This window comes from Centrocercus urophasianus, unplaced genomic scaffold (assembly GCF_019232065.1).
Source record: "Centrocercus urophasianus isolate 14NV4802_14NV808 unplaced genomic scaffold, USGS_Curo_1.0 seq_11, whole genome shotgun sequence".
Taxonomy (NCBI): Eukaryota; Metazoa; Chordata; class Aves; order Galliformes; family Phasianidae; genus Centrocercus; species Centrocercus urophasianus.
In genome coordinates this window covers 89,963,090-89,988,862 of record NW_024884253.1, presented here as the reverse complement: position 1 = coordinate 89,988,862, position 25,773 = coordinate 89,963,090, and the positions used below count along the sequence as shown (strand labels likewise).

Genomic DNA, 25,773 nt, shown 5'->3' with positions numbered 1-25,773 from the left:
GATTAGATATTAGGAGGAAACTTTTCTACTCAGAGGGTGGGGAGGCATTGGAACAGGGTGCCCAAAGATGTTGTGGATGCTCCCACCCTGGATGTGTTCACAGCCAGGTTGGATGGGGCCCTGGGCAGCCTGTCTAGCGGTAGGCAACCTGCCCAGTGCAGGGGGGTAGGAACTAGATGACCTTCAACATCCCTTCCAACCCAAGCCATTCTACGATTTCCTGTTACTCTGAGTTTCATGCATGATTTTTGAAAGTTTCAGAATGAATAGAAGGCTTTAAATCTACACAGGGATATGAAAATATACATAATTTACCTCCCCCAGCATCAAAGCTTGGGATGCCATGAAGGATAACATAGTGCAGGAAAAGTGAAGCTGTATTCATTTTCACAGATCCAGATAGAAGGCCACTTAGAAACTGCACATATCTAAAAATGCAAAGTTTATCTTCATTAGCTAGTAGCAGAAATACAACCGTATCATGGAAGTACATTCTTTACGCTAGTATTTCTAGTCCATGGGTACTGAAAGCACTGTGACATTACTTATGGCTCTAGAAGAGTGATCTTTGCAAAACAGCATGAAAATACATTTTAATTTACAAAATTACTGAATAATTGTTTAATTGTTTTACTGTGCTGTTTAACTGGTAATGCCGAAAGTCTTCATTTTAGTTATTTACATCACTACTTTAAACATGGAAGTAACTAGAGGCAATAGCGAAATCAATCATTTTGGTATGCATTTTTATTCACAACTAGAAGTCTGAATTGGCTCTTGCAACAGCATGAAACGGACCCCACTCCATTTACACTGAAGCACACTTCCTCATTAAAGCAGAAGTTTTAAGGTCCCCGTCAAAAATATTAACAGAAAGACTAATGTGGGCAAATAACACCTTTATTCTAGGAAGTCATCTCAGTCAGTACCAGGGGAAAATTATTATAGTAATGTGAAAATCATTGCATTGCTGCTATTTTCATTTGGAAACGTGCATAGTGCAGGACTGCTCATAAACTGCACAGCATTGCACACTGCAGCATAGCTATTATTTTTCAAGTGAAAAAGGACTCTTTAAATACCAAGTAAGTTTATGACGCAATGGAAAAGCTTTTCTTACTTAGAGATGCAGAAAATTGAGTGTCGTATGTTTGCTGTTGTTTTTTTCTAGTTTAATTACTAGCAAAGCCTTATCCTTTACATGACTTCTAAAAACTACTGTCTGCATGCTGACTAAAACCAAACCTAAGCAGTAATTATTCAATCAAATCCAGGGGAATTTTTACGTTTGTAGAAGAAGATCATGCCATATCAGAGTTACTTGTCTAATGGATATCAGTCTCTTTTGGTATGAAGCCTTGGTTACTGCATACAAAAGCAGGCACAGAGCCAACCTCAGAACTATTCACTTCCCAAACTGCTTCATTTGAATCCTAACACATTCTTATTTGTGCAGATGGACTGAACAGGTAAGACATCCAGATAGACAGAATATATAGTGAATGTTTTGACAAGAACTTAATAGCATGGACATGGAACAGTCGGACAATCTACAGATCCTACAAGCAAGTGGTAATAAAAAATCTTTATTGCACGTTAGTTAGCAAGTACTCCATAGGCATCATTAATACTACATAAAAAAGAGTTTTATCTTGCAGCAAATAAAAAACAAACAGTGGTACCCTCTTTTTGCTAACAAACAATACACTGAAAAACCATGCTGTGTGGTACAGAAGATCTAATCTACCTCAATCTATATGCTGGAATTGAGGGTACAATTTCATCAGTGAAGATCAGTACAAGAGTTCAGAAGTTGCTAGAGAATCTTTTGGAAATAGCCTTCATACAGCAAAGAAGGGATTAAAGTATGGGGGCAGAATATAACAATGACATTTCTTATTGCTATGAATTAAAAGTAAGCCAAATACCTTTTCTGGGATGGTTGCATTAAAGCTGAAACTTTGTCATCAAAGAATTTCTTCATAGCAAATCTGTCTAGAGCCTGATCAGCACTGTCAAAACAGAGGCACAGACACCATGTTATTCCATTTTGGTGTTATCTTGGAAATTCATCAGGTTACTGCTTGAAATATAGCAAAGGAGTTGGAAGGGAAAAAAGAAAATGAAGGAAGAAGAAAACAAAAAACTATCTAGCCAAAAACCTTAGCATTTACAGGTCACATATTTTTTGTTTCTTACTGACACCTTCATATTCCAACCTTTAAGGTAGGTTTCTCCTGGAGTCCAAGGATCTTCTCCCTTACTCAATTATTTGAACATTTCCATCATGAAACAATGCAATAAAATGTATCAAAAGTAAGGAAAAGGATACTTGCCATCACTTCTGCAATGTTCTGTAGGTGAGTTATGTGAGAAATAGACACTCCCTGTTTTTAAAAAGCAGCAGCAGCGCTATGGAGATGAAAAGCACTATCTAGCTCTTACTGCAATACAGCCCATCAGGTGCAAGATATGCCAGGCTGGAGGATCATTCAAGCAGTCAAACAATTTAATCCAACTTTTGTTTCTTCTGCCCTGAGCCAGCAAAGCCATGGATGTTTTAAATAAAAATACATATCTTTGAAGAATAAATGCTCTCCAACAGATAACTACAAATTCTTCAAATGTACACCTAAGAAACAAACATAGTCAGAAGAACACACACTTTCTTCCATTCTCTGCCCAGAACAGAAATGGCCCCAATGGGGGTCTTCAGGATCAATGCAGATGAATACAAGGGCTACAGAAAAAAAAATCAAAACACCACAAACAGAGGAGCCAAAAATCAGTAAGAATGCTGTTAATCACACCTCTCCTGTAACATGTTATGCTCATTCTGTTATACTGAAACCTTGTGCCTCATAACAGATATAGCTGACAGTGTTAATTAGCATCAGGATGTTTTTAAAAAAAATGCTTCAAAATGATTGGACTCTAGCATCTAAAATTTGAAATTCCATGTCTCATTCAAATGAAATGAGTTCCAAGGGAAAAAAAGAAAGCAGGTTCTTGTTTATTGCTTGTGAAAATGTGTAACCAATGGTGGCAGTTGTGCTAAAAATAGTGCTCTGCAGCTGAGAAAGTGCTCTATCAGACAGTGTCGTGTTCTCTGCATTTGTTGTAGTTCCCACGGAAATACATAGGAGGCATTAATTTCAGAGTAACTGGCATTCTTATTTCTTCAGTATATACTGGCAAATACATAATGCACTTCATTTCTTAACCTACTTTTACCTGTCAATCAGGTTTACTAAAATATACATCAATTATTTTGTGACATACTGCTCTGAAAGTTTTTACATACTGTGCTCATGGGCTTTTACCCATGCGAAATTTGCTATTAGCCTATAGTGATCCAGAACGTCATCCATTGCAGTGCTGAAATTCATTACTGACAGGTTGTTGTGAAGTCAGAATAAAGTCTGACTGAACCATGGCACTTAAGAGTGGAAATTTTATATGTTTGTGTTTCTGTGTAAGTGTATACATATGTATATAATCACATACATGCATGTGTTTGTTTAAGTATATAAACATACAACACTGACATATATATAAACCAAAAACAACATTAAGGAAAAACAATTTGATTAAAAAGCAAAAACAAAAAAACAAAATACTTCATCCAATTGACAGCATGTATAATCTTTATTGACATAAACTGCCATCTGTCAGTTCATAATTCAATCACTCTAAAGGAAAAAAAAAAGGAAACCAAGCAATCAAACACTTGTTAAAGCCAGCTGAAGACCTGGTCCTTCAAGATGTTTTAAGACACAACCCAAGATTGCTGAGAAGCCATGATAACAAACCTTGAGCAGGGAACTGCTACAACAACTCCACAACACCTTTTTCTTACGTTTTCCTTTTTGTTAAAAAAGCACAATATGTATTTTTTTCTTTCCATTATTCATAACTGACCTTGTAGAAACACTGGTGAAATGCATATACGATGAAATGACTACGCCAATCCTTCCTCTTCCTCCCTGCATCAGGAAAGATATTATTTATTTAATCTATACTGCAGATCATTATTTTACTAGACACATATTGAACAGAACTTTACAGCAGGAGATTCACAAACTCTCTTTGCTCATGCATTTCATGTCTTGTTTAAAGGTGTTAATGACGGACAGAAGAGCTTCCCTCTCTATTGCAAACTGGTTGACATTTACATGAAAAATGTTAAACAGGGTTTCTACAATGTGTGTCAAGTCCTACTGAATTAGCAGAAAGCTTGCACAAACGGATGACAAAACACGGAGTAAAGCCTAGCTCTCCAGCAGTAATGATTTTCTTCAATCACATTACCTAGGTCGGGAGATGGTGAGCAATGGCTTGTGCATCACTTGTTATATACATTTTTACATATGTATTTGTCATTTCTATATATAATCATTATCCTTTTCTTTGCCTTAGTAAGTAGTTTTATCTCAACCCAGGAGTTCTATTTTGCTTTTTCCAATTCTCACTGCCATCCTCCTGGGAAGGGGAAAGTGAGCAAACAACCTTGTGGTGCTCAGCTACCTGCTGGATTATACCACAACAGAAAAACATATGATTTCTGACAGGTTTTGTTGCTTTTACCTGCTTAACCAGAGCACCTATAGCAGACTACCAACTGTTGCTTATTTTTCTATGAGGAAAAAAAAAAACAGTTTCAAGATTTTATCGAATACTTTATATGATCAATGCAATTTACCAGGTGGTAGATCTTGCTAATTTCAAAAGATTTTCAGACTGTCAGCTGACACAGGATAGTTGCATCTATTTTTGTGTTCGAAAACTTTTAAGTCATCACCAAGAGGCATGAATCAACTATGCCAATTTGCAAATAAAATACCTAGTAATACCTTGCCCCTTTTCTTTTGTCCTGTATATGGGCCATCCTCCTGGCTGTGGTCCTTCAGCTAGTAAGAACTCTCTAATGCCTCGATTCTACCTGCAAGTGACACACGACTAGAGACTATACAACTCAATGTAAACTGCGAAGTTTCGGTCCCGTATCACCCTCATTTTGTTTAATGTCACATCTGCCAACAATACAGAGATTTACCTACGTCAGCAGCACAGTTGCTAACTCAGTTCTGAGCTTGTTGCTCAGAACTAATCTGTTTCTAATCAAGGCTTTTCTTTATTTTTCTTATGTGAGCAAGGAGAAGCAGCAGCACTGCACAACAGCAAGCTTCACTGTATGACAGTGCAATTACAGTTAGAACCTCTCAGTCCAGGAGGTACGAGGTACTCAATGCACTGATTTCCTCCAGACATACCAGACAGTGAAGTGATGATCTATGAGATACAGAGCTCTGCTATATATTCAACACTGTGAGCCACATTTACAGACAAAAAACGTAGCCCAGAAAAAGGTACCCTGAACACCCACTTTAGCATACTAAAAGCAGTTTGGATACTTAACCTCTGACGATCTGCAGTGTGGATGCAACTGACTGAAGTTAAGCCCATGATACATCACCTATGCTTGCCCAGCAACAAAATGTCAAAAATGTCATAGAATATAAAATGCTTCTGAAGAATTTTCCTCTGAGCTGGAAAAACTCAAGACTTACAGAAGAAGTGCTGTCCTTTGAAGAAGCAAACTAACATAATTGCATGCTATACTCTAGTAGAATAGAGGCAAGAACAGTATTAAAAAAAAAAGCAGAGATAAAAAGTATGCAAGTGCAGTGTATTTAAGCCTACTTAAATCAACTGAAGATATGGCGAACAGTTTCCAACACTAAAAACAGAGCAATCTTCATTTTTATTTTTCAATGAGTAAGGATAAAGGACAATCTTTTCAAAAATAAATTCAAACTGATAGTCAGCAAGGACACAAAACTCACTTACTTTGCAATGGATCACCACCACACGCTGAGGATCACTGTTCAGCCACGATTCCATAGCCTTGCAGATGGTGCACACCTTATCAAGAGGTGGTGCATGGAGATCAGGCCACCCCACATCCATAATCTGCAGAGAATTACTTCACATGTTACACTTGAATGATATGATATAAATAAGTATGTTAACAGTTCTTTTAAGGAGAAGAATGGGCTAGTGTTTTGTTGTTGCTGTTGTTTTTCACTTTGTTTAAAAAAATGGTACATTTGTAAAAAGAAACACTCTTCCCAAAGCCCATCTACCACTGATACATCAAAACATTTCTGAAGATCTTTATTTCTTAAAGAATTTTCGATTAGAAACCAAGCTAATTTTAAATAGCAAAATACTTGTAAGGTCAACATTACGACACAGAACGTTCACTGACCTGGTCAAATATTTTAAAATCATTTTTATTTTGTTTAAAATTTCTTTTCTTTATATGCAAAAGGTTCTTTTCATTTTTCCTATTCAAATTCAATCACCATATAATACTGCTTCTTCACCATATTATCACAGAATATTCTGAGGTGGAAGGGACTCACAAGGAGCATGGAGTCCAACTCCCGGCTCCACACAGGATCACGCAAAATTCAAACCACACTTCTGAGAGCATTATCCAAAGCTTCTTGAACTCTGTCAGGATTGGTGCCTTGACCTCTGCACTCGAGAGCCTGTTCCAGGCCTGGACACTGGATATTTTCCTAATATCTAACCTGGACTTAGACTGATGCAACTTTATGCCATTCCCTCAGGTCCTGTTACTGGTCATCAGAGAGAAGTGATCAGTGCCTGCTCCTCCATTCCCCTTGTGAGAAAGCTGTAGGCAGCCATGAGGTTACCACTCAGCCTACTCTTCCCTAAGCTGAAGAAACCATACGACTTCATCTGCTCCTCATATGCCTTGGCCTCTAGATACCTCACCATCTTCAAAGTCTCTCCTTCAGATGCTCTATGTATTTTCTTATGCTGTGCTCAAAACTGACACACCAGTCACAGGAGTCTTCCCACCAGGTTTCACTTATGACTGAGCCAAGACTTCTAGCTTCTCCTGCTTGCTCCTCATCTGCATGCACTGATGTAGAAACATTTCGGAAGTGTTCCAATGTACCTAACAACTCATGGAGCGGACTGAAGGATCTCACCCTCAAATTTTGGTGTGCCATACCATAGCTTATAACTGGTGAGTCTGGTTTTATCCCTCTCTCCCTTCAAATCTGTTTCAAAGCTCTATCAAAAAGCCCTGCTAACTCCCATACAGTCCTTGCTCTGAGAAAGTTGCATGCCATCAGGTGCTGGGAGAGCTGGTGCTGCACAGACTATTCCATGACTCAAAGACCTGAAGTTCTGCCAATGTCCAGTCCGGAAGCCATGAACTGATCAGAGATCTGCCTGTTCCTTTCATTACTATTTCCTTCTACTGAAAGGATAGAGGAAAGTAATTACGCTAAGGCTCTGAAGTCTCTTTGATAGCTCTAGAACTTTTTGCTATTTCATCATTGCCAACAATAAAAAACAATAATGGAAAATAATCTTAGGGCTACTGAGTTTTCTACTAATGTCTTTTATTCAGGCCCAAGCCCCAGTGAGGCAGTAGACTTCTCTATGGCATCGGTCCAGTTGGTGTATCAGGCTCCCTGCTCCCTTCAGAAGAGGGTCACCGAGGACAACCACCTTTCTTTTTCTTGAGATAAGTGGACATGATATAGGGCAAAGTTCTAGGTGACTTGTCCAATCTTGATGATCCTTCATTCACGTCACTGTTTGCCTCTCCACCAAATTTCACAGCCTCATACCTACTGCAAAGGGGCATCTCTGGATGAGGTGGATGAAATAGGCAGGGAGAGGATTCAGCTGGTGCTCAGCAGAAACCTGCTTCCATTCCCCTCTGTCTCTTCAGCCATTGCCAGATGGCAGGAGTGTATTGCATGCATATTTTTAAGTGACAATATTGGACACTAATAAAAACACTAACCATGAACAATTTAAATCCTTCATGATGAATTAAGTACTCAAAAGTTCAATAATAAGAGCCTTTTAAATAATTTTCTCCAAATTAAAACTATTGCAATGAGGATGCATCTGTCTGACTCATGCACTATAACAGCTGCAGAAGAGCAACCTGAATTGGTTTTTTACAACAAATACAAGGGCTGCTCCAAAAGTACTGCCTTCTGTTTTATTATGCTGGTCTAACACATCAGAGATGTGGTAGCAGAGATTGAACCTTCCCAACAATATTCCATTACAGTTTATTGTTGTAGCAGTGGGGTAGTTTGACAAACTAGTAAGCAATTGAATTCCTCAGTGCAGAAAAAATGGCACCTATTGACAGTCACTGATGCTTGCAGAACATTTGTGGAGACCAAACAGTGGATGTTAGCAGAGTGAGACAGTGGGTGATGTGCTTCAGCAGAGACATAAAAGACAAGCCACATTCCAAATGTATAAGACTTTCAAAGTCCAGCATGCAGGCTCTTGTCCACCACTGGTAAAAATACATACTTTATGGTGGTAGCTGTGTTGAAAAGTAGCGTTCTGTAACTGAGAATCTGCTCTGTCAAATAGTGTTATTGTGCTATTGTGCTACAAATAGGACACACCACCTTCAGAGTGACCTACACAGAACACTTAGAAGGAAAAAGCATGAGGAAAAACAGAAGACTGACATCAACAGGTCTTTCCCCTGTGTCTCTATTGTACAAAGAAGCAGCAATGAAAAGACAATATGAAAGTAAAGTTGCATTTGAATTGAGTTCACTAGCTTCAGCCATTAGACAGTATACTAGAGCACATTAGCTTCTGATATCCTGTGAGTACACAAGAAAAGCACAGTTGGAGTAAATTTTATTTCACTCAATAAATTTTTTCAGTAGCCACAACAGATTTCAGTGTGTGAAGTCTAAGAAAAAAAATATCTTTGAAAGGCACAGGCCAAAAAGGTATAACACTTGAAAGTTATCTTACTCTGCAGCAAGTCTTGAAAAGCTTTAAGACTTATTAGGCCATTTAAATTACATTTGACAATACAGAAAAAGAGGTGTGATATGGAAAAGAATCAGTACCTTTGGGTTAAGCTTGGTAAGGTCGTACCTCTTTTCAGAAAGGTTTAGTACCTGTTGACAAGGAAAAGAGAAAATACCAACAATTAACACTTCAGAATTTATGTAGTAAATCACTACTTGAAACAGATGATTACTATTGAAATGGCAGTTGTAGGACTTCAGGCTTGCTTACTATTTTACTGAACTAAATTAACATTTATACTCAGTTAACGTAAGTAAATGTATTTTAGGTACTGTCCATAATAAACTGAGTTTTGTCACGGTTTCATGGTTTCCTTTGGTATTCTACAGTATAACATCCCCAGGGATGGAAATACAGCCCAACCACTTGTCCAAACTGCGCTGGAACAGAGTGATGCTCCAAAGCAACTGCAGTACATTGATGGCTTTATCGTGTGGACAACACAGCAGAGGAAGTTTTCAAAAAAGGAGAGAGAATAAATCCTTCTATGAGCTGGTTCCAGTATTAAGCAAAACAAAGTGAAAGGACCCGCATAGGAAATTCACTTCCTAGGGATAAAGCGACAAGATGGACGTCGTCACATCCAAACGGATGTGATCAACAAAATCACTGCCGTGTCTCCGCTCACTAATAAAAAAGAGCCACGATCTTTTCTGGGTGTAGTGGGCTTTTGGAGAATGCATGTTCCAAACTATAGCCTTGCTGTAAGCCTCCTTTATCAGATGACATGGAAGAATAAATTTACTTGGGGCCCTGAACAGCCATAGGCTTTTGAGCAAATTAAGCAGGAGACAGCCTGTGCCTTGGACCTGGGGCCTGTATGGATGGAACATGATGCAAAGAACATCCTCTACGTGCTGCTGGAGAGAAAGGTCCCACTTGGGGACCATTTGGTAAAAAGCCTCAAGACAGACAAAGTCTGATCCCTTGGATTCTGGAGTCAAAAGTACAGGGGGTGTGAAGAGTGCTACACTCCAACTGAAAAGGACATCTTGGCCGTGTATGAGGGGCTTCAGGTTGCTTCCAAAGTACAGTACTGAAACACAGCTCGTTCTGGCACCTCGACTGCCAGTGCTGAACTGGATGTTTAAAGGAAAGGTTTCCCCCACCCATCTTGCTACTGATGCCACTTGGAGAAAGTGGGTTGCACTGATTACACAATGAGTGTGGATGGGGAACCTGAGTCATCCAGGGATCCTAGAGGTCATCATGGACTGGCCTGAAGGTAAAAAGTTTGGAATATCACCAGCAGAAGAGGTAACGTGTGCTAAAGAGGCCTCACCATACAGTGAACTACCAGAAAGTGAAAAGACATTTGCCCTGTTCACTGCTGGAGCATGTTGCATTGTGGAGAAACACTACAGATGGAAATCTGCTGTGTGGAGCCCTACACAACAAGTTGCAGAGGCCACTGCAGGGAAAGAAGCCAATTTGCAGAGGTAAAGGCTGTCCAGCTGGCCTTAGATGTTGCTGAGCAGGAGAGGTGGCCTTTATCTTTACACTGACTCATGGATGGTAGCAAATGCCTTATGGGGGTGGTTACAGCAGTGGGAACAAAACAACTGGCAACAAAGGGATAAACCTATTTGGGCTGCTGAACTGTGGAAAGACATTTTTGCCCAAATAAAGAATATTGTTGTAAAGGTGCAGATGCTCATGGGCCCAAGAGTCGGGCTACTGAAGAACAAAATAACCATCAGGTAGATCGAGCTGCCAAAATTGAGGTGGCTTAAATAGATTTGGTCTGGCAACACAAGAACAAATTATTTCTAGCTTAGTGGGTCCGTGAAACCTCAGGCTACTAAGGAAGAGATGCAACATATAAGTCAGCTAGAGACCATGGGATGCAATTAACTGTGAATGCCATTGCACAGGTTATCCATCACTGTGAAGCATGCTCCACAATTAAACAAGCCAAGAGGATGAAACTTCTCTGGGGGGAAGGGCAATGGAAAAGTACAAATATGGGGAGGCATGGCAGGTTGATTTGACTACGCCACAAACTCGTGATGGTAAGCGTTATGTGCTCACCATGGTGGAGGCAACCACTGGGTGGCTTGAAACATATGCAGTACCCCATGCCACCACCCAAAACACCGTATTAGGTCTTGAGAAACAAGTCCTGTGGCAACATGGCACTCCAGAAAGAATTGAGTAAGGTAATGGGATTCACTTTAAAAATCCTCTTGTATATACTTGGGTCAAAGATCATGCCATTGAGCAGACTTCTTATATTCCCTACCATGCACCAGCTTCTGCTAAACCTGAATGATACAACGGGTTGTTAAAAACTATGTTGAAAGCAATGGGTGGCGGAACATTTAAGCACTGGGAAAAGCATACGGCAGAAGCCACCTGGTTGGTCAACACCAGAGGATCCATCAATCCAGCTCCCTAAATACTGTAGAGGGAGATAAGGTCCCTGTAGTACATGTAAAAAGCATGCTGGGGAAAAAGCGGTTTGGGTCTTCCCAGCTTTAGGCAAGGGCAAACCTCTTCATGAACCTGACCTCACCTGGTGGGTAATGTAGAAAAATGAGGATGTTCAGTGTGTACCACAAGGGAATTTCATGCTAGGGGAATGTAGTCAGTAATTCCATGTGTGTGTTTAATGCATGTTATTATTGTTTGTATATGTTGAGCATGATGTAGTGACGTGGAATAAAGAGATCGAATGTCAAGGTTTCATGGCTATCATCGGTATTTTGCATAATATCATGCCATGTACTGGGAGTTAAAGAGTTAATGCTGCAGTTTCATGGATTGTCAGTATTTCCAATCTCTTGGTCTCAGAAGAGAAGAATGAACTGCAACTCCCAGAAGACTTCATTTTTTCCATTTCCGTTTTCCATCTGCAGGGAAAGATAAAGACTTCCCCCTTCTTTGCTCCCTATCTGCTTCACCTACAACATTAGAGATGTTGGTTTCAGAAACTCTCCCATTTTATTTATTAGCTTCACTTCCAATCATATTGTATTATATCGCATTCTCTCACATTCTGCTACTGTACTTAGAAAGTGTTTCCCCTTAGCTCGCTGCCATCACTTCCCTTCATCAAGGCCCATCTCCCTTCCTTTTCCTTCCCCACAACTTCCCAGGGCATGGATTCATGGGCCCCTCTGCCCCCTTGACACAGCCCATACATGAGATTATATGATGAAGCTAAATGTACACTTCAAAAAAGACAGTAAAGTTTTCTTCATTTTATTTATTTCACGTGGATTTATTTCAGTTAAGGGTATACTGAGAGAGACCTGGACACCAAGCAAAAAAAATGTGGTTATGTCTTATATATTTGAATCTGAGCGCATGGTTCACAAAATATTGGTCAATGAAAACTCCACCTAGTGCTTAACAAGATACAGCTAAGGATACAGACTGCTTATATAGATGCTAACAAGTAAATATGAGCAGCATACAGAAGTATGTCTGAATGTATCATCAGAAAATACCTTGAATCAGTACCAATCAAAAACAAATAACTAGAAATACTAGTACTGAATAAGCGAAACATTGCTAATGAGCAAGATTCTCTTTCAAAATGTGGCTAATTTACATCACAGAGATCTAAGTACAGATGATGACATTCATAAGCATTTAAGAAGTCTCATTATACTGCCAGAACGGGATAAAAAGACCATAAACATGAGTGAGAATAAAAATGAGACACAAGTCTACTATGAACTTAGCTACCACCACCAGACAACTTAAGAACCCTTTTCTAAAGTGTACTACCCCACCTGAATCAACCAGCACTCTCATCAGCAGTCTCAGCAAAGAAGCTAAGAACTGAAGAGGAAAAACTAAATCACTTTGCCTCTAGAAGCTGCTGCCTGATGCTTAAGGACACAGTGAAAAAGGGAAGATGTTACACCATCTTTAGGGAAAATTACAGTTTGTGAACATGAATTTCACTCAGAGAAAGAAAAGCACACACAAATTAACAAAAAAAAAAAAATAAAATTAACAGATATTCAAGAAAACAGCTTGCATTTTAAGCTGTATAATGTTACAGAATCATGCAGTGTTAATCATAAAAGATATACATCACTTTAACTGACCTCAAACCCTGAAAAAAAAGAAATCTTACAACATCCTTATTCAACAGGGAACAGAGTCTTTATTCCTGTACTCTGTCTGCATTTTAAACAGATTACTGCTGAAACAGGTAAAGAGTAAACCAAATTTGTGTATGCATGGCCATGCTATTTTGGTTCAGGAAGATGTATCAACATTTGAAATTAAGGCTGTAGTTATTCTTCCAGAAATACCCAGTGTAATTTAGCAGGAATTAAACCAAAAATGCTTTCCACACGATTGTATAAGAGAGTCTTATTTTTAAAATACAAGGACTCTAAAAATGTGCATTTAAATGGTGTAAGAAATCAATTACCTAAAATTTTCAGAAAAGAAAATGGTGTGATTCGGTGAGAACTCTTCTATATCCATGTATCTTGGTATGTTTAAGATCAGTTTACAAATCACTGTGCACTCAGAAGACCAACTGTATCCTGGGTTGCATCAAGAGAAGTGTGACCAGCAGGCTGAGGGAGATGATTTTGTGCCTCTCCTCTGCTCTTGTGAGACTCTACCTGGAGTACTGTGTCCAGTTCTGGGGCCCCCAACACAAGAAGGACATGGAGCTGTTGGAGCTGGTTCAGAGCAGAGCCGCAAAGATAACCAGAGGGCTGGAGCACTTTCTCTACAAGAACAGGCTGAGAAAGCTGGGGCTCTTCAGCCTTCAGAAGGGAAGGCTCTGGGTGGACCTCACAGCAGCCTTCCAGTACCTGAAGGGGGTAAAGGAATGCTATAGAGAGACTTTTTAGAAGGATGTGTAGCAAAAGGACAAGGGGAAATGGTTCTAAAATGGAAAAGGGTAGACTAGATAATAAGAAGAAATTTTTCACTGTGAGGGCGGTGAGACACTGGGACAGGTTGCCCTGAGAGGTTGTGGATGCCCCCTTTCTGGAATTATCAACGTCAGGCTGGATGGGGCTTTGAACAACCTGGTCTGGTGGGAGGTACGCCTACCTATAGCAGGGGGGTTGGAACAAGATGATCTTAAAGGTCCATTCCAACCCACACCTTTTGCAAAAGATGACAGAAGGACATATAACTGAAAACTATGGACTCTTTACAACACGATGGGCAAAAACTGTATCTGTGCTGCCATATGAAATAATATCAGTTTTGTGGCACGCTACATCTCCGCAGTGACTATGATCATTAATTAGATAGTAAGGATAGCTTGACTGGTTCATGTTACGAATGGGTGGAGTGTATGGAAACCATTAGGTCATGGCCTGAATCAGTGACTAAGCACCTGGGGGGGGATTGAAACCAGCCCTGGGAGCACAGGTGAAAGCAATTCACCTCTGGGACTGGAAGGGGTGGATGCAGAATCTGTTCTTCACTAATCCCATTTAAGGGCTGGCATCCACAAGGGAAGCATCCCCTCACTCAGAAATCATCTCCTTTGGAGTATTTGGCAAGCCTTGATCCTTGGAAAGGCATAAGTGATTCCCTCTTTATTACTAGACTGTGACATCTGCATTTATTGGGTGACACAAAAACGGTTTAAAGCAGCTTTATCTGCTACTGCCTATCTTTATACCATCCTACATCTCATCATGGGAAGGCTCACTACATCTCCCTGTCAAGGAGAAATCGTATTTAATCAACTTGGTAGCTTTCTGTGATGTCATCACCAGCTGGATAGATGAGAGGAGAGAGTGGATGTTGTATAACCTGACTTCAGCAACGCTTTTGACAACTGTTGTCTCCCACAACATCCTTGTAATGAAGTTTAGGAAGGGCTGACTGGTAGAGCTCAGCTGGTCATGATCAATGGAGCAGAGTCTAGCTGGACACCTGTAATTAGCAGTGCTCCTCGACGGTCAGTACTGGGACTGGTCTTGTTCAATATCTTCAATCAATGACCTGGATGAAGGGACAGAGTCCACCCTCAGCAAGTTTGCTGATTATACAAAGCTGGGAGAAGAGGCTGATACACCAGATGGCTGTACTGCCATTCAGCGAGACCTGGACAGGCTGAAGAGTTGGGTGGCGAGAAACCTTGTGATGTTCAACAAGGACAAATACAGGGTCCTACCATCTGGAGAGGAATAAGTGCATGCATCAGTATAGGTTAGGGGCCGACCTGTTGGAAAGGAGCTCTGCTCTTAGGAAAAAGACCTAAAAGTCCTAGTGGGTAACAGGTTGACCATGAGCCAGCAGGGTGCCCTAGTGGCCAAGAACTCCAACTGTATCCCAGGTGTATTAAAAAAAGAGTGTGGCCAGCAAATCAACAAAGGTGATCTACCCCCCTGCTCTGACCTGATGAGAACACAACTGGAACACTGTGTCCAGTTCTGGGCTACGTGCACTGAAACAAGAGAGGGATCTTCTAGAAAGAGTCCAACAGATGGCCGCAGAGATGATTAGGGGCCTCGAGCATCTCTCCTGGATGAAGAAAGGCTGAGAGATCTCATGCTCCTGAGTCTGAAGAAGGGTAAGAGAGTTTAGTTCATTAATGTTTACGGATATCTCAAGTGTGGAAGTCAAATTGATGGAGGCAGATCTTCTTTACGGCATGCAGCAATAGAACAAGAGGCAAGAGGCAGAAGCTGGAACACAGAAAGTTCCATGCAAACACGAGGAAGAACTTCTTTACTGCAAGAGTGACAGAACGCTGGACAGGTTGCCCATAGAGGTAGAAGTCTCATTTTTTGCAGATTTCAAGACCTGTCAGAACAACTTCCTGTGAAACCTACTGCAGGGAATCTATTTCAGCAGAGGGGCTGGACTTGATGCATCTCCAAAGGTCCCTTCCAACCCCTCCTATTCTGTGATTCTGTAAAAACTGCAGTGTAGCTAATGTATTTTTTCTTCTTACAAATAGTAGAAGTGGGTTTGGAGCTCATTTTCCTTTTACAGAAGAACTGATTATTAATTTAGTCTGCAGTATTTACCATCTGGTTCTTAATAACTTGGACATAAATAGGTCACTGCTCACAAACTTCTTAGTATGCTCCTACATACATATGACTAACTAGCTTCCTCTTCCTCTTTCCTCTTTCTGTCTGTGAGACACAGCAGCAACAATTAACAGATAAATAAATCTGGAGGAGTACAGCAAAACAAGAAATTACAAATACTGATATATGTTATATTTTCTGCTAGCTGAAGCCCTGATCAAGTGAAAGCTATTCTAATCGGCTTTAGTAGAACTTCTCAATTGCAGGGTTTCTGTTGTTTGTGGTTGTGTGGTTTTGGTTTGGGTTTTTTTTTCCCCTGCTACTACACACATGCCTCTCAAATAAACTGAAGGCATCTTTGAAACATGAGAAACAGATGCAGTATAAAAATTAGCTCTCCAGCTCTACAACTTGGCTATAATTTGCTTGGCTATTCTGAGAATTTGTAAAAACCTAGTTAACAATTAAACTTTCTTTCGACCAATCTAGCAGAATGCCAAAGTACTGCCTGTAATATACAAATATTTTTAATAAATTGTAATATAAATATAAAATATAAAAAAATAAGCAGATTGTAGTCCCACTGAGAGAAAGGGCATCTTCTCATCCTAAAAAAAGACTTACAATACAAACATCAAGATTTTATAATACTAACAGGTATAACTACTCCAGGTGTATCTTCAGGAAAATAGCTGGCTCACAATGCATCTGTCACCCAGTTTCTGAGTAAAAGACTGCATATCTAAATAAGTAGGTAGAATTACACTACAAACTTACTTTTACAATAAGTTTATGCTACTGAAGCTGTGAATTTGATTCTAGTAACTTACATGCCATGATTAAAATACAATTAATAGGAGAAGAAAAATGACTAAAATCCTGGCCTTGTTTAAAATACATGTTCTCAAAACAAGCAAGTATAATACACGTATTTAAGGTTATAGATGTATTAGGCAGAAAACAGTGTATGAAAGTAAGTTCAGATCATCATCCAAAATAATACTCTGCATGCAGAGCTCCTCTGAGATTTGCTTACAGCCTAATTTTGTACAGAAAAAGAAATAGCAGGAAGAAAATCAAGTTAATGAGAAAAAGCTAGACAGAACATTGTATACTGGACAAATACAGTAACCCTAATTTTCTTTGTTACAGTTTGACAACACACACAAGCAGAGACAGCCCAAGCACCATCACCAGAGACCATGAGATGCCTAAGCCAAGTACCCAGATTTAGCTGATTGCTTAAAAAAAAAAAAAAAAAGCATTCCACACACTGCAGCATCTGGATCTTTTAAAAGTATGCTTTGGACAAGTCAGTGCAATTGTTCTACAGCATTTGATTACCTACTATACAAACAGTGACTGCAAGGGATTGCAGTGACAGTGTTTTTAATATCTGTCTTACCTTAAAACATTACCAAAAATCCAGTTCTGGCTTACAAAACTCTAAAGGTTTCTATGATTCTATGACAGGTGGACCAACAACATTTTAGGTAAGTGATTTATAGTTTATAGCAGTACTTGAGACCCTACAAGTGGTCTTCCTGCAAGACAGAAGAAGATGCAGCACAAAAAACTGATACACATACCAGGTAATTATTCCCATGTTTGGATTTGAGCATTCGTGTTACATCTTGTAGGTTGTGCAGGTAAGTTTCCTCAGAACTGTCAGCAGGGAAGGATACAGCAATGATCCGTTCTGTGATGTAAGTGAGGTCAAGTTCATAGCCTTCCTCCATAATGTGATCAAAGTCTGCACTTTGGCACTTTCTGTGAAGAAATTAAATGAGGCAGTTCAGAACAAAGCAGCAGAGGACAGATAGTATATTAATGAGAAGAACTGCAACTTGGACTCATACCATCAGCATCTGCTGTTTTTCAGAATTTACACTGAAAATAAAAGATTACTGAATACTATAAAGCTCAAATTCTTCAGTATGTAAATGAAGTAGCCAAATATCAGAGTTCTTCACATTAAAAATATAATGGAAAAAAACCTCTGCAATCAATAATATAGAAAAGCAATACAGTTAATGCAAGCAATTTTTATAAACTCCAGCACAAAAAAAAGTAGGAGTTGAAAGACAAACAAAAACAAAAAGCCCACAGTATACAAACATGATTGCATATATCTCTCCTTCTATAGAATTCTACAAATGCTTTCTGAACTGGTAGATTTACTGGTTGTCTATAAAACACTGCAGACAGACTCCATCTGTCCTTGGTACTAGGGAAAGTTATGGAGCAAATCATCTTGGATGAGATTGCACAGCACGTGCGTGGTGTCCAGGGGATCAGGCCCAGCCAGCACAGGTTCGTGAAAGGCAGGTTGTGCTTGACCAACCTCATCTCCTTCTATGACTGGGTGACCAGTCTGGTAGATGAGGGAAGGGCTGTTGATGTAGTCTTCCTAGACTTCAGCACAGCCTTTGACACGGTCCCTCACAGTATTCTCCTGGGGAAACTGGCTGCCCGTAGCCTGAACAGGTACACTCTTGTTTGGGTAAGGAATGGCTGAGAGCCGTGCCCAGCGGGTCATGGTGAACAGAGTTAAGTCCAGCTGGCGACCTGTTTCAAGTGGTGTCCCCCAGGGCTCAGTGCTGGGGCCAACTTGTTTAATATCTTTACTGATGACCTAGATGAGGGCACTTAGTGCACGCTCAGTAAGTTTGCAGATGACACCAAGCTGGGAGGTGGTGTGGATCTGCCTGAGGGTAGGGTGGCCCTGCAGAGGGATTTAGATAAGCTGGATCGCTGGGCTGAGGTGAATGGGATGAGGTTCAACAAGGCCAAGTGCTGGGTCCTGCACTTTGGGCACAACAACCCCATGCCGCGTTATAGGCTTGGGGATGAGTGGCTGGATGAGTGTGAAGAAAGAAGGACCTGGGGGTGTTGGTTGATGCTCGGCTGAACATGAGCTGACAGTGTGCCCAGGTGGCCAAGAGGGCCAATGGCATCCTGGCCTGCATTAGAAATAGTGTGGCCAGCAGGAGCAGGGAGGTGAGCATCCCCTGTACTCAGCTCTGGTGAGGCCGAAAGATGTTGAGGTCCTGGAGTGTGTGCAGAGAAGGGCAACAAAACTGGTGAGGGGTCTGGAGCACAAGTCTTACGAGGAGCAGCTGAGGGAGCTGGGATTGTTCAGTCTGGAGAAGAGGAGGCTCAGGGGAGACCTCATTGCACTCTGCAACTTCCTGAAGGGAGGCTGTGGTGAAGAGGGATTTGGCCTCTTCTCCCAGGCAACGAGCAGGACATGGGGTAATGGCCCCAAGTTTTATCAGAGGAGGTTTAGATTAGACATAAGGAAGAACTTCTTCTCTCAGAGATTGGTCAGGCACTGGAATGGCTGCCCAGGGAGGTGGTGGAGTCGCCGTCCCCGGCAGTGTTCAAGAGGCGTCTGGATGACGTACTGTGTGATGTGGTTTAGTGCCTGTGGTGGCAATGGTGATGAGGAGACAGTTGGACTGGATGATCTTATAGGTCGTTTCCAACCTTGTGATCCTATGATTCTATGATCTTGAAATCTGCTCTGAGTAACACTTGGTGGTGGATCTAAAACTAGCCCCCAAACTGTAACACACTCTAATCTAATGCAATTAATCTCACAGCGTTAGTCAGTCTGCTACTTTTCCAGGTTGAGTGTGAAAACAGGCACCTTACCTGATCCTTCTTAATGGAATAATCAGAAAATGAGAGTCATAAATTAGGTTTGAATGGGGAAGGGAATAAAAATGGACCTGCTATGATGAGCTTAGGAGCAGCACTCCAGAGTCAGGGATGAGACCAATAGCCCAGATGAAATGCATCTACACTAACGCACACATGGGCAATGAAGAAGAGGAGTTCAAAGCCATGGTGCAACAGGAGAACTATGACTCAACTGCCATCACTGAAACATGGTGGAATCATTCTCAGGATTGGGGTGCTGCAATGGAGGGCTATAAGCTCTTTAGAAGAGATAGGCAAGGAAAGAGGGGCAGTGGTGCGGCTCTCCATGTCAGAGAGCGTGTCAACTGAATAGAGCTCAATACTGGAAACTATAACATAGAGTCATTATGGGTGAGGGTAAGGGAAAGGCCAACAAAGCTGAAACTCACAATGACTCGACTGACATCCTAGTAGGAGTTTGTTATAGACCACTCAACCAGGACAAAGAGACATGTTCTTTCTATAGGCAGCTTGCAGAAGTCACGTCAGTAGTGCTGGTTCTTGTGAGGGAGTTCAACTCACTCAGCATCTGCTGGAAATACAGCACAGAGAAAGCAGTCTAGGAAGTTCTTGGAGTGCACAGAAGAGGACTTCCTGATACAGATGGTAAGAGAGCCTACTAGAGAAACACTCTGTTAGATCTGCTGTCTACAGAGAAGTAATGGTCGGAGATGCGGTGGCTGGAAGCTGTCTTGGGCATAGCGACCATAAAATTAGGGTCAGAAAAAATGGTACCCTGGAATTCTGGAGGCTACACTTCTGTTTAGAACAGATAAGAGAATCCCTTGGGAGTCAGTCCTGAAAGGCAAAGAGACAGAGGATGGCTGAACACTGTTCAAGAAGAAATCTTAAAGGCACGGGAACAGGCTATCCCCATGTGCCATAAGATGAGTGGTGGGGAAGACAACTGGCCTGGCAGAACAGGGAGCTTTTGCTGAGACTTAGGAAAAAAAAAAAAAAAAAAAAAGAGTATATGATTTTTGGAAGAAGAGTCAGGCAACCTGGGAAGAGTATAAGGATGCCATTAGGATATGCTGAGGGAGAATTATAAAGCAGAAGGCTAGCAAGAACTTCATCTGGCCACCACTGTTAAAGACAAGAAAAAAACGTTTTTACAAATATATTAACAGCAAGAGGGGAGCCAAGGAGAATCTCCTGTGTTTATTGGATGCAGCAAGGAAAACTGTCACTGGGGACAAAGAAAAGTCTGCGGTTCTCAATACCTCCTTTATTTCCATCTTTAACAGTTACACCACTTATTCCCAGGGTGCTCAGCCCCTTGAGCTGGAACACTAGGACAGGGAGCAGAATATCCACAACTTAGGAGGAATCAGCGAGCTGATACTCCAACTGGGCTGTCACATGTCCATGGGGATGGACAGAATCCACCCAAAGGTACTGAGGGAGCTGGCAGAGGTGACTGCTAAACCACTTTCCATCATTTATCAGCAATTTAAGTCAACTGGGGGCAAAAATGGACCTGGGGGTCCTAGCTGACAGCCAACTGAACATGAGCCTGCAACATGCCCAGGTGACCAAGAAGGTCAATGCTGTCCTGGCTTGTATCAGAAACAGTGTAGTCAGAAGGACTTGAAACTAGTGAGGCCACTCCGTAAGTATCGCGTTAAGTTTTGGGTCCCTGACTACAAGAAAGACACTGAGGCTCTAGAGCATGACCAGAGAAGGGCAACAAACCTGGTTAAGGGTCTGGAACACAAGTCTTATGAAGAGAGGCTGAGGGAACTGGGATTGTTTAGTCTGGAGAAGAGGAGGCTTAGAAGATCTTATCTCTCTCTATAAGTACCTGAAAAGATGCTGTAGCAAAGCGGGGATCAGCCTCTTTTTCCAAGTAACTAGAGATAGAACAAGAGGGAATGGCCTCACACTGCACCAGGGGTGTTTGGATATTAGGAGAAAAAATTCTCAGAAAGAGTGCTGAGATACTGGAAAGGGCTGCCCAAGGAGGTTGTGGGGTCACCATCTCTGGAGGTGTTCAAAAAGGACAGATGTCACACTGAGAGCCATGGTCTAGAGTAACTAAGGCATAGCTTGATGGTTGGTCGAAAATATCTTAATGTTTAATGTCTTTCCAATCTTAATGATCCTATGAAAAGGCAAAAGTAAGCTCTTCATGTATGCCCAGTTCTTTTCTCAGAGGACTGTAAAAATGTTCTTTGCACAGCAGAATATGTCTTGCAGAAGACTGTTCTTAAAAATCTACACCACAAATAACAAAAGCTAAAACATGACAGCAATATGTGACATTATCACATCAAATATTAAAGAAGTACCTACTGTGATCCTTTGTCACAACTGAAAGAGTTCTTCAAAACACTGCAGGAATTCTGGAACAAATAAAATAGATCAATACAGTCACTTTCTTGTTGTGTTTTTACGTCCATGTTAACCCAACTTTATTATGATCTTACTGTGGAAAATTATAACAATAATAGCAACATTTTCTTAAGTTTTAACCACAATTGTAAACAGTCTGAGCTTATGACCAGTTTATGTCCAGCTCTTCATGCAGAACATATCTGGAGTCACTACTGTCAGAACGTACTAGTTGTCTAACACAGTTAAAGTCTTGTGTGCTTTCCATGGTAACTCTGCACTACGATGAGAACAGACGTTCAGTGGATTTCTGAGAAACTGGAGCTTGTATTTCTGTGTAAACCCATTAAGCTGCTATTGTGAAAATACTAGAAAACATACTCAATTTATTCCACTATTGGTACTGCAAGTCTCAGCGGAAGAAACAGAATAAATGATTTTGCTTTGTGAGAATTTACTGTGCCATTTCTGTAATCTCTTTTCTTCAGTAACAGCAAACATGTATTAGAGTGCCATAATTTTCTCCCACATGAACCTTATTAATAGCATTTCTCTAATTAAATTTTGGCTGTCTCAGAATTAAGTATTAATGTGATAGTCACCTAAGCTCCCTTTGCACATGATGGAGAGAAATGAAGACACCCAGAGGGACAGGATTGCTTATATAGTATAATTTTTAGGGAAAAAAAAAAAGATAGCTGTTGCTGCACTAGCATTAAATAAAAGCAGAGAAGATATTTAACATGTAGACATCTTTTTATACAGAAAATCAGAAATTCATTTTAATATCAAACATCAGTAACTTCATTAGGAGAAAGACTTCATTATCTTCCTGCCCTGAATTTATATTTAGTACACAGAAGAATGCACAGACAAGATTACACACAGGAAGTGTAAAAGCTGGAACACTAATAAACTACCTATTTTGGCTACACGTACGATGTATTTCCAAACCAAGTGACTTCTGCCAGGCTTTAAAACTTTCTACTCAATGGTATAAAGCAAGGACACAGCCAAGCACATGACTAGCATGTCCCCTCCCAGAATTTCTGGGTGTCAACTGTTTCTTTCGGTTCTAAACAAGTGCATCTGATGGCATAAGGTTCACCTCACTGAAGTGCTTGGTTCCAGTTCCACAAGTTCCTCATAAGTAGAACTACAAAAAACAGGAAAATTTTGTGGTATTTTCAGCTGCTTTTTACTCAATCCTTTCTTAGGACCTTGAAGACTGCAGGTAATACTCCATGGGTGCTACAGTAAGTAAATAACTATAATAAGTTTTTACAGCATTCCTCACAAAAGGAAACTCTGTAATCTGTACAGAACAGAAAGGCACAGGGAAGACCATGCATAAAGGGAAAATCATCCCCATCCATGGGCAGCCATTTAAGACAGCAACTGCAGGCTGGTACTCCCCAGAAATGGATGATTTTGAAGAAAATCTTGTGAAACTAGACCTGATTTTCATTTAGCGCTGAGATATAACAGGGAACAAAAAATAATGGCTCAAAATGGGCTGTTTAATTACACTGTGATAACAAAATTGCAGTAGTAATTAGAACACATCCAGTGGAAACAGTACTTTGCTAGTTGCCAATAGGATAGAATACCCAGATACTGTTCTTCCTTTGAGTTTCTCACACAGCTCTTTTCTCCTGTTTCAAGGAAATTGCCTGGCAATGCAAACAGTATATCAGTCACCTGAGAGGCAGATTTCTGAATGCAGATAACTTTAATTTACCTACAAACTCACTGTTAAGGACTTTTAGGTATATAGACACCCAGATAAAATCCAATTATATAAAAAATATCCCTAAGTAACAAAAGAGAGTTATTTGGCCATATAAATTTAGCTACAGTCTTTCCACAAAAGCCAGGGGTGAAGCAATTGCTTTTCAAGTGACAACTGTCTTCTCTCTAGATACAGAATCATATCACTGAGCAACAGTTTCAGTGGGTCCTGTCTCATTGCCCTTTCCCTGTGAAAACTCAAGTCACGCAGTTCTTTCTTTTCACAGCCTTCTTACTGATCCTTTTATCCTTTTGGCTCCAATTCGTTGTTCTACCCACTTCGGAGTACTGCAGAAAAAACAGGACAATGAACTACACCAATCATTCAGGTGTTTCATGATGATGACTCCTACTGAAACAGCTAAAAAAAAAAAGCTGCAGTAAAACATAAGCTTCTATTTCTTGGATGAGAACCAAAATTTGCATAATCTTTTGGTGCCTGTTTTTAGATTGATTTCTAATGTGATAAGGAAAAAATGTGCACTGTGAATATAAATGTCTTTGTGTTACTGTATATCTACTTTTACAGAAAATATTAAAATACATAAATAAAACTGCTTTGGAGTTGACTCTCCAGAACTTTTATCAGCACTTCTACTACAAGTTGCTATTTGTTTAGTAGCACTCTCTGTTTTCGTTCTGTACACTGAACCTGTAAAAATAGCTATCTGCTCCCTGGTGTATAATAACAGTAAAAGCAAAGAAAGACGTGCCCCCTGCAAGGATGGAGAAAGGACAATCCAAGCAACTACTGACCCACCACCTTTCCTCACCTCTGTGCTAGGGAAGATCATGGATCATGTCCTCCTGGAAGCTATGCACATGAAAAATGGGAGGCAGACCAAGTTCTGCCTGACCAACACCAGCGGCCTACTATGATGGTGTAACTGTGTCACCGGACAAGGGAAGAGCCACTGCTATCACTTATCTGGACTTCAGTAAGGCCTCTGACACAGTCCCCCCACAATATCCTTCTCTCCAAATTGAAAAGACATTGATTCAACAGGATGAGGAACAGGCTGAGAGATTGTGCCCAAAGAATGGTGGGAAAAGGCTCTACGTTCAGACAGTTCAGTGGTGATGTCTCTCAGGGGTCAGCACTGGGATGCTCTTCAATATTTTCATCACTGACGTAACAGTGGAATTAAATACACCCTCACCTCTGGGATGCCACACAGAGAAATTTAGACAGGTTTGACCAAAGGGCCCAGAAGAACCTCACGAGGTTCAACAAATCCAAGAGCAAGGTCTTGTACTTCGGTTGCGGCAACCCCCATTATTAATACAAGCTGGGGATGAAAGGGTGGAGCACAGCTCTGCCAATTAGAAACTAGGGGTACTGGTGGATGGGAAGCTGAACATGAGCCAGCAATGTTTCCTTGCAGCCCAAAAATACAGCCACAACCTGCGCTGCCTCAACAGCAGCATGGCCAGCAGGTCAAGAGAGGCGATCCTGCTCCTCTACTCTAAACTAGTGAGACCCCACCTGGAGTACTGCATCCATGTGTTGAGTCCTCAGTAAAGGAGAGCAATGAACCTGCTGCAGCCTGTCCTGACAAGGGCTATAAAAATGATCGAAGGGATGGAACATCTCTCCTGCGAGGCTGTTCAGACTGGCGATAAGAAGGTTCCAGAGAGACCTGATAGCAGCCTGTCAAGATCTAAAGGGCAGCTGTAAGAAAGAAGGGACAGATTCTGATTCTTTGATACAGTTAAGGGGGAATAGTTTTAAACTGTAAGAGGGAAGATTCAAACTGGATATAAGAAAAACATTTTTTACAATAAAGTTAGTGAAGCACTGGAGCAGTTTGTCCAGAGGTGATGGATGCCCTGTCCTGGGAACATTCAAGTTCACACTGCACCAGGCTCTGAGCAACCTGATCTAGCTGTAGTTGTCCCAGTTCATTGCAAGAGAGTTGTACTAAAAGACTTGTAAAGCTCCTTTCCAACTCAATTCTATAATTTGATGAAGTAACAGTGACTACAGAATTTACAAATCCCAGCTTGATGTCATCCTGGTAAGACCAGCCTGACCTCTAGTTGCTAGCAAAGCTGC

At 40.8% G+C, this 25,773-nt stretch overlaps 1 protein-coding gene across 10 annotated transcripts in view; it reads right to left on the bottom strand.

The window, feature by feature from the left end:
- TNS3 (tensin 3) overlaps positions 1-25,773 on the bottom strand; it is a 210,993-nt gene that overhangs the window by 82,529 nt on the left and 102,691 nt on the right. For 8 of the 10 annotated variants that reach the window (XM_042839564.1, XM_042839604.1, XM_042839609.1 and 5 more), the window contains 7 exons: positions 21,888-21,937; positions 17,477-17,657; positions 8,949-8,999; positions 5,851-5,973; positions 3,922-3,986; positions 1,929-2,012; positions 316-428 (listed from right to left, as the gene is read on the bottom strand). In XM_042839564.1, the coding sequence (XP_042695498.1) occupies positions 316-428; positions 1,929-2,012; positions 3,922-3,986; positions 5,851-5,973; positions 8,949-8,999; positions 17,477-17,657; positions 21,888-21,937 (667 nt within the window). Of the gene's footprint in view, positions 1-315; positions 429-1,928; positions 2,013-3,921; positions 3,987-5,850; positions 5,974-8,948; positions 9,000-17,476; positions 17,658-21,883; positions 21,938-25,773 lie in introns of those variants that run through there. The other 2 variants (XM_042839589.1, XM_042839584.1) reach the window with 2 other exon arrangements.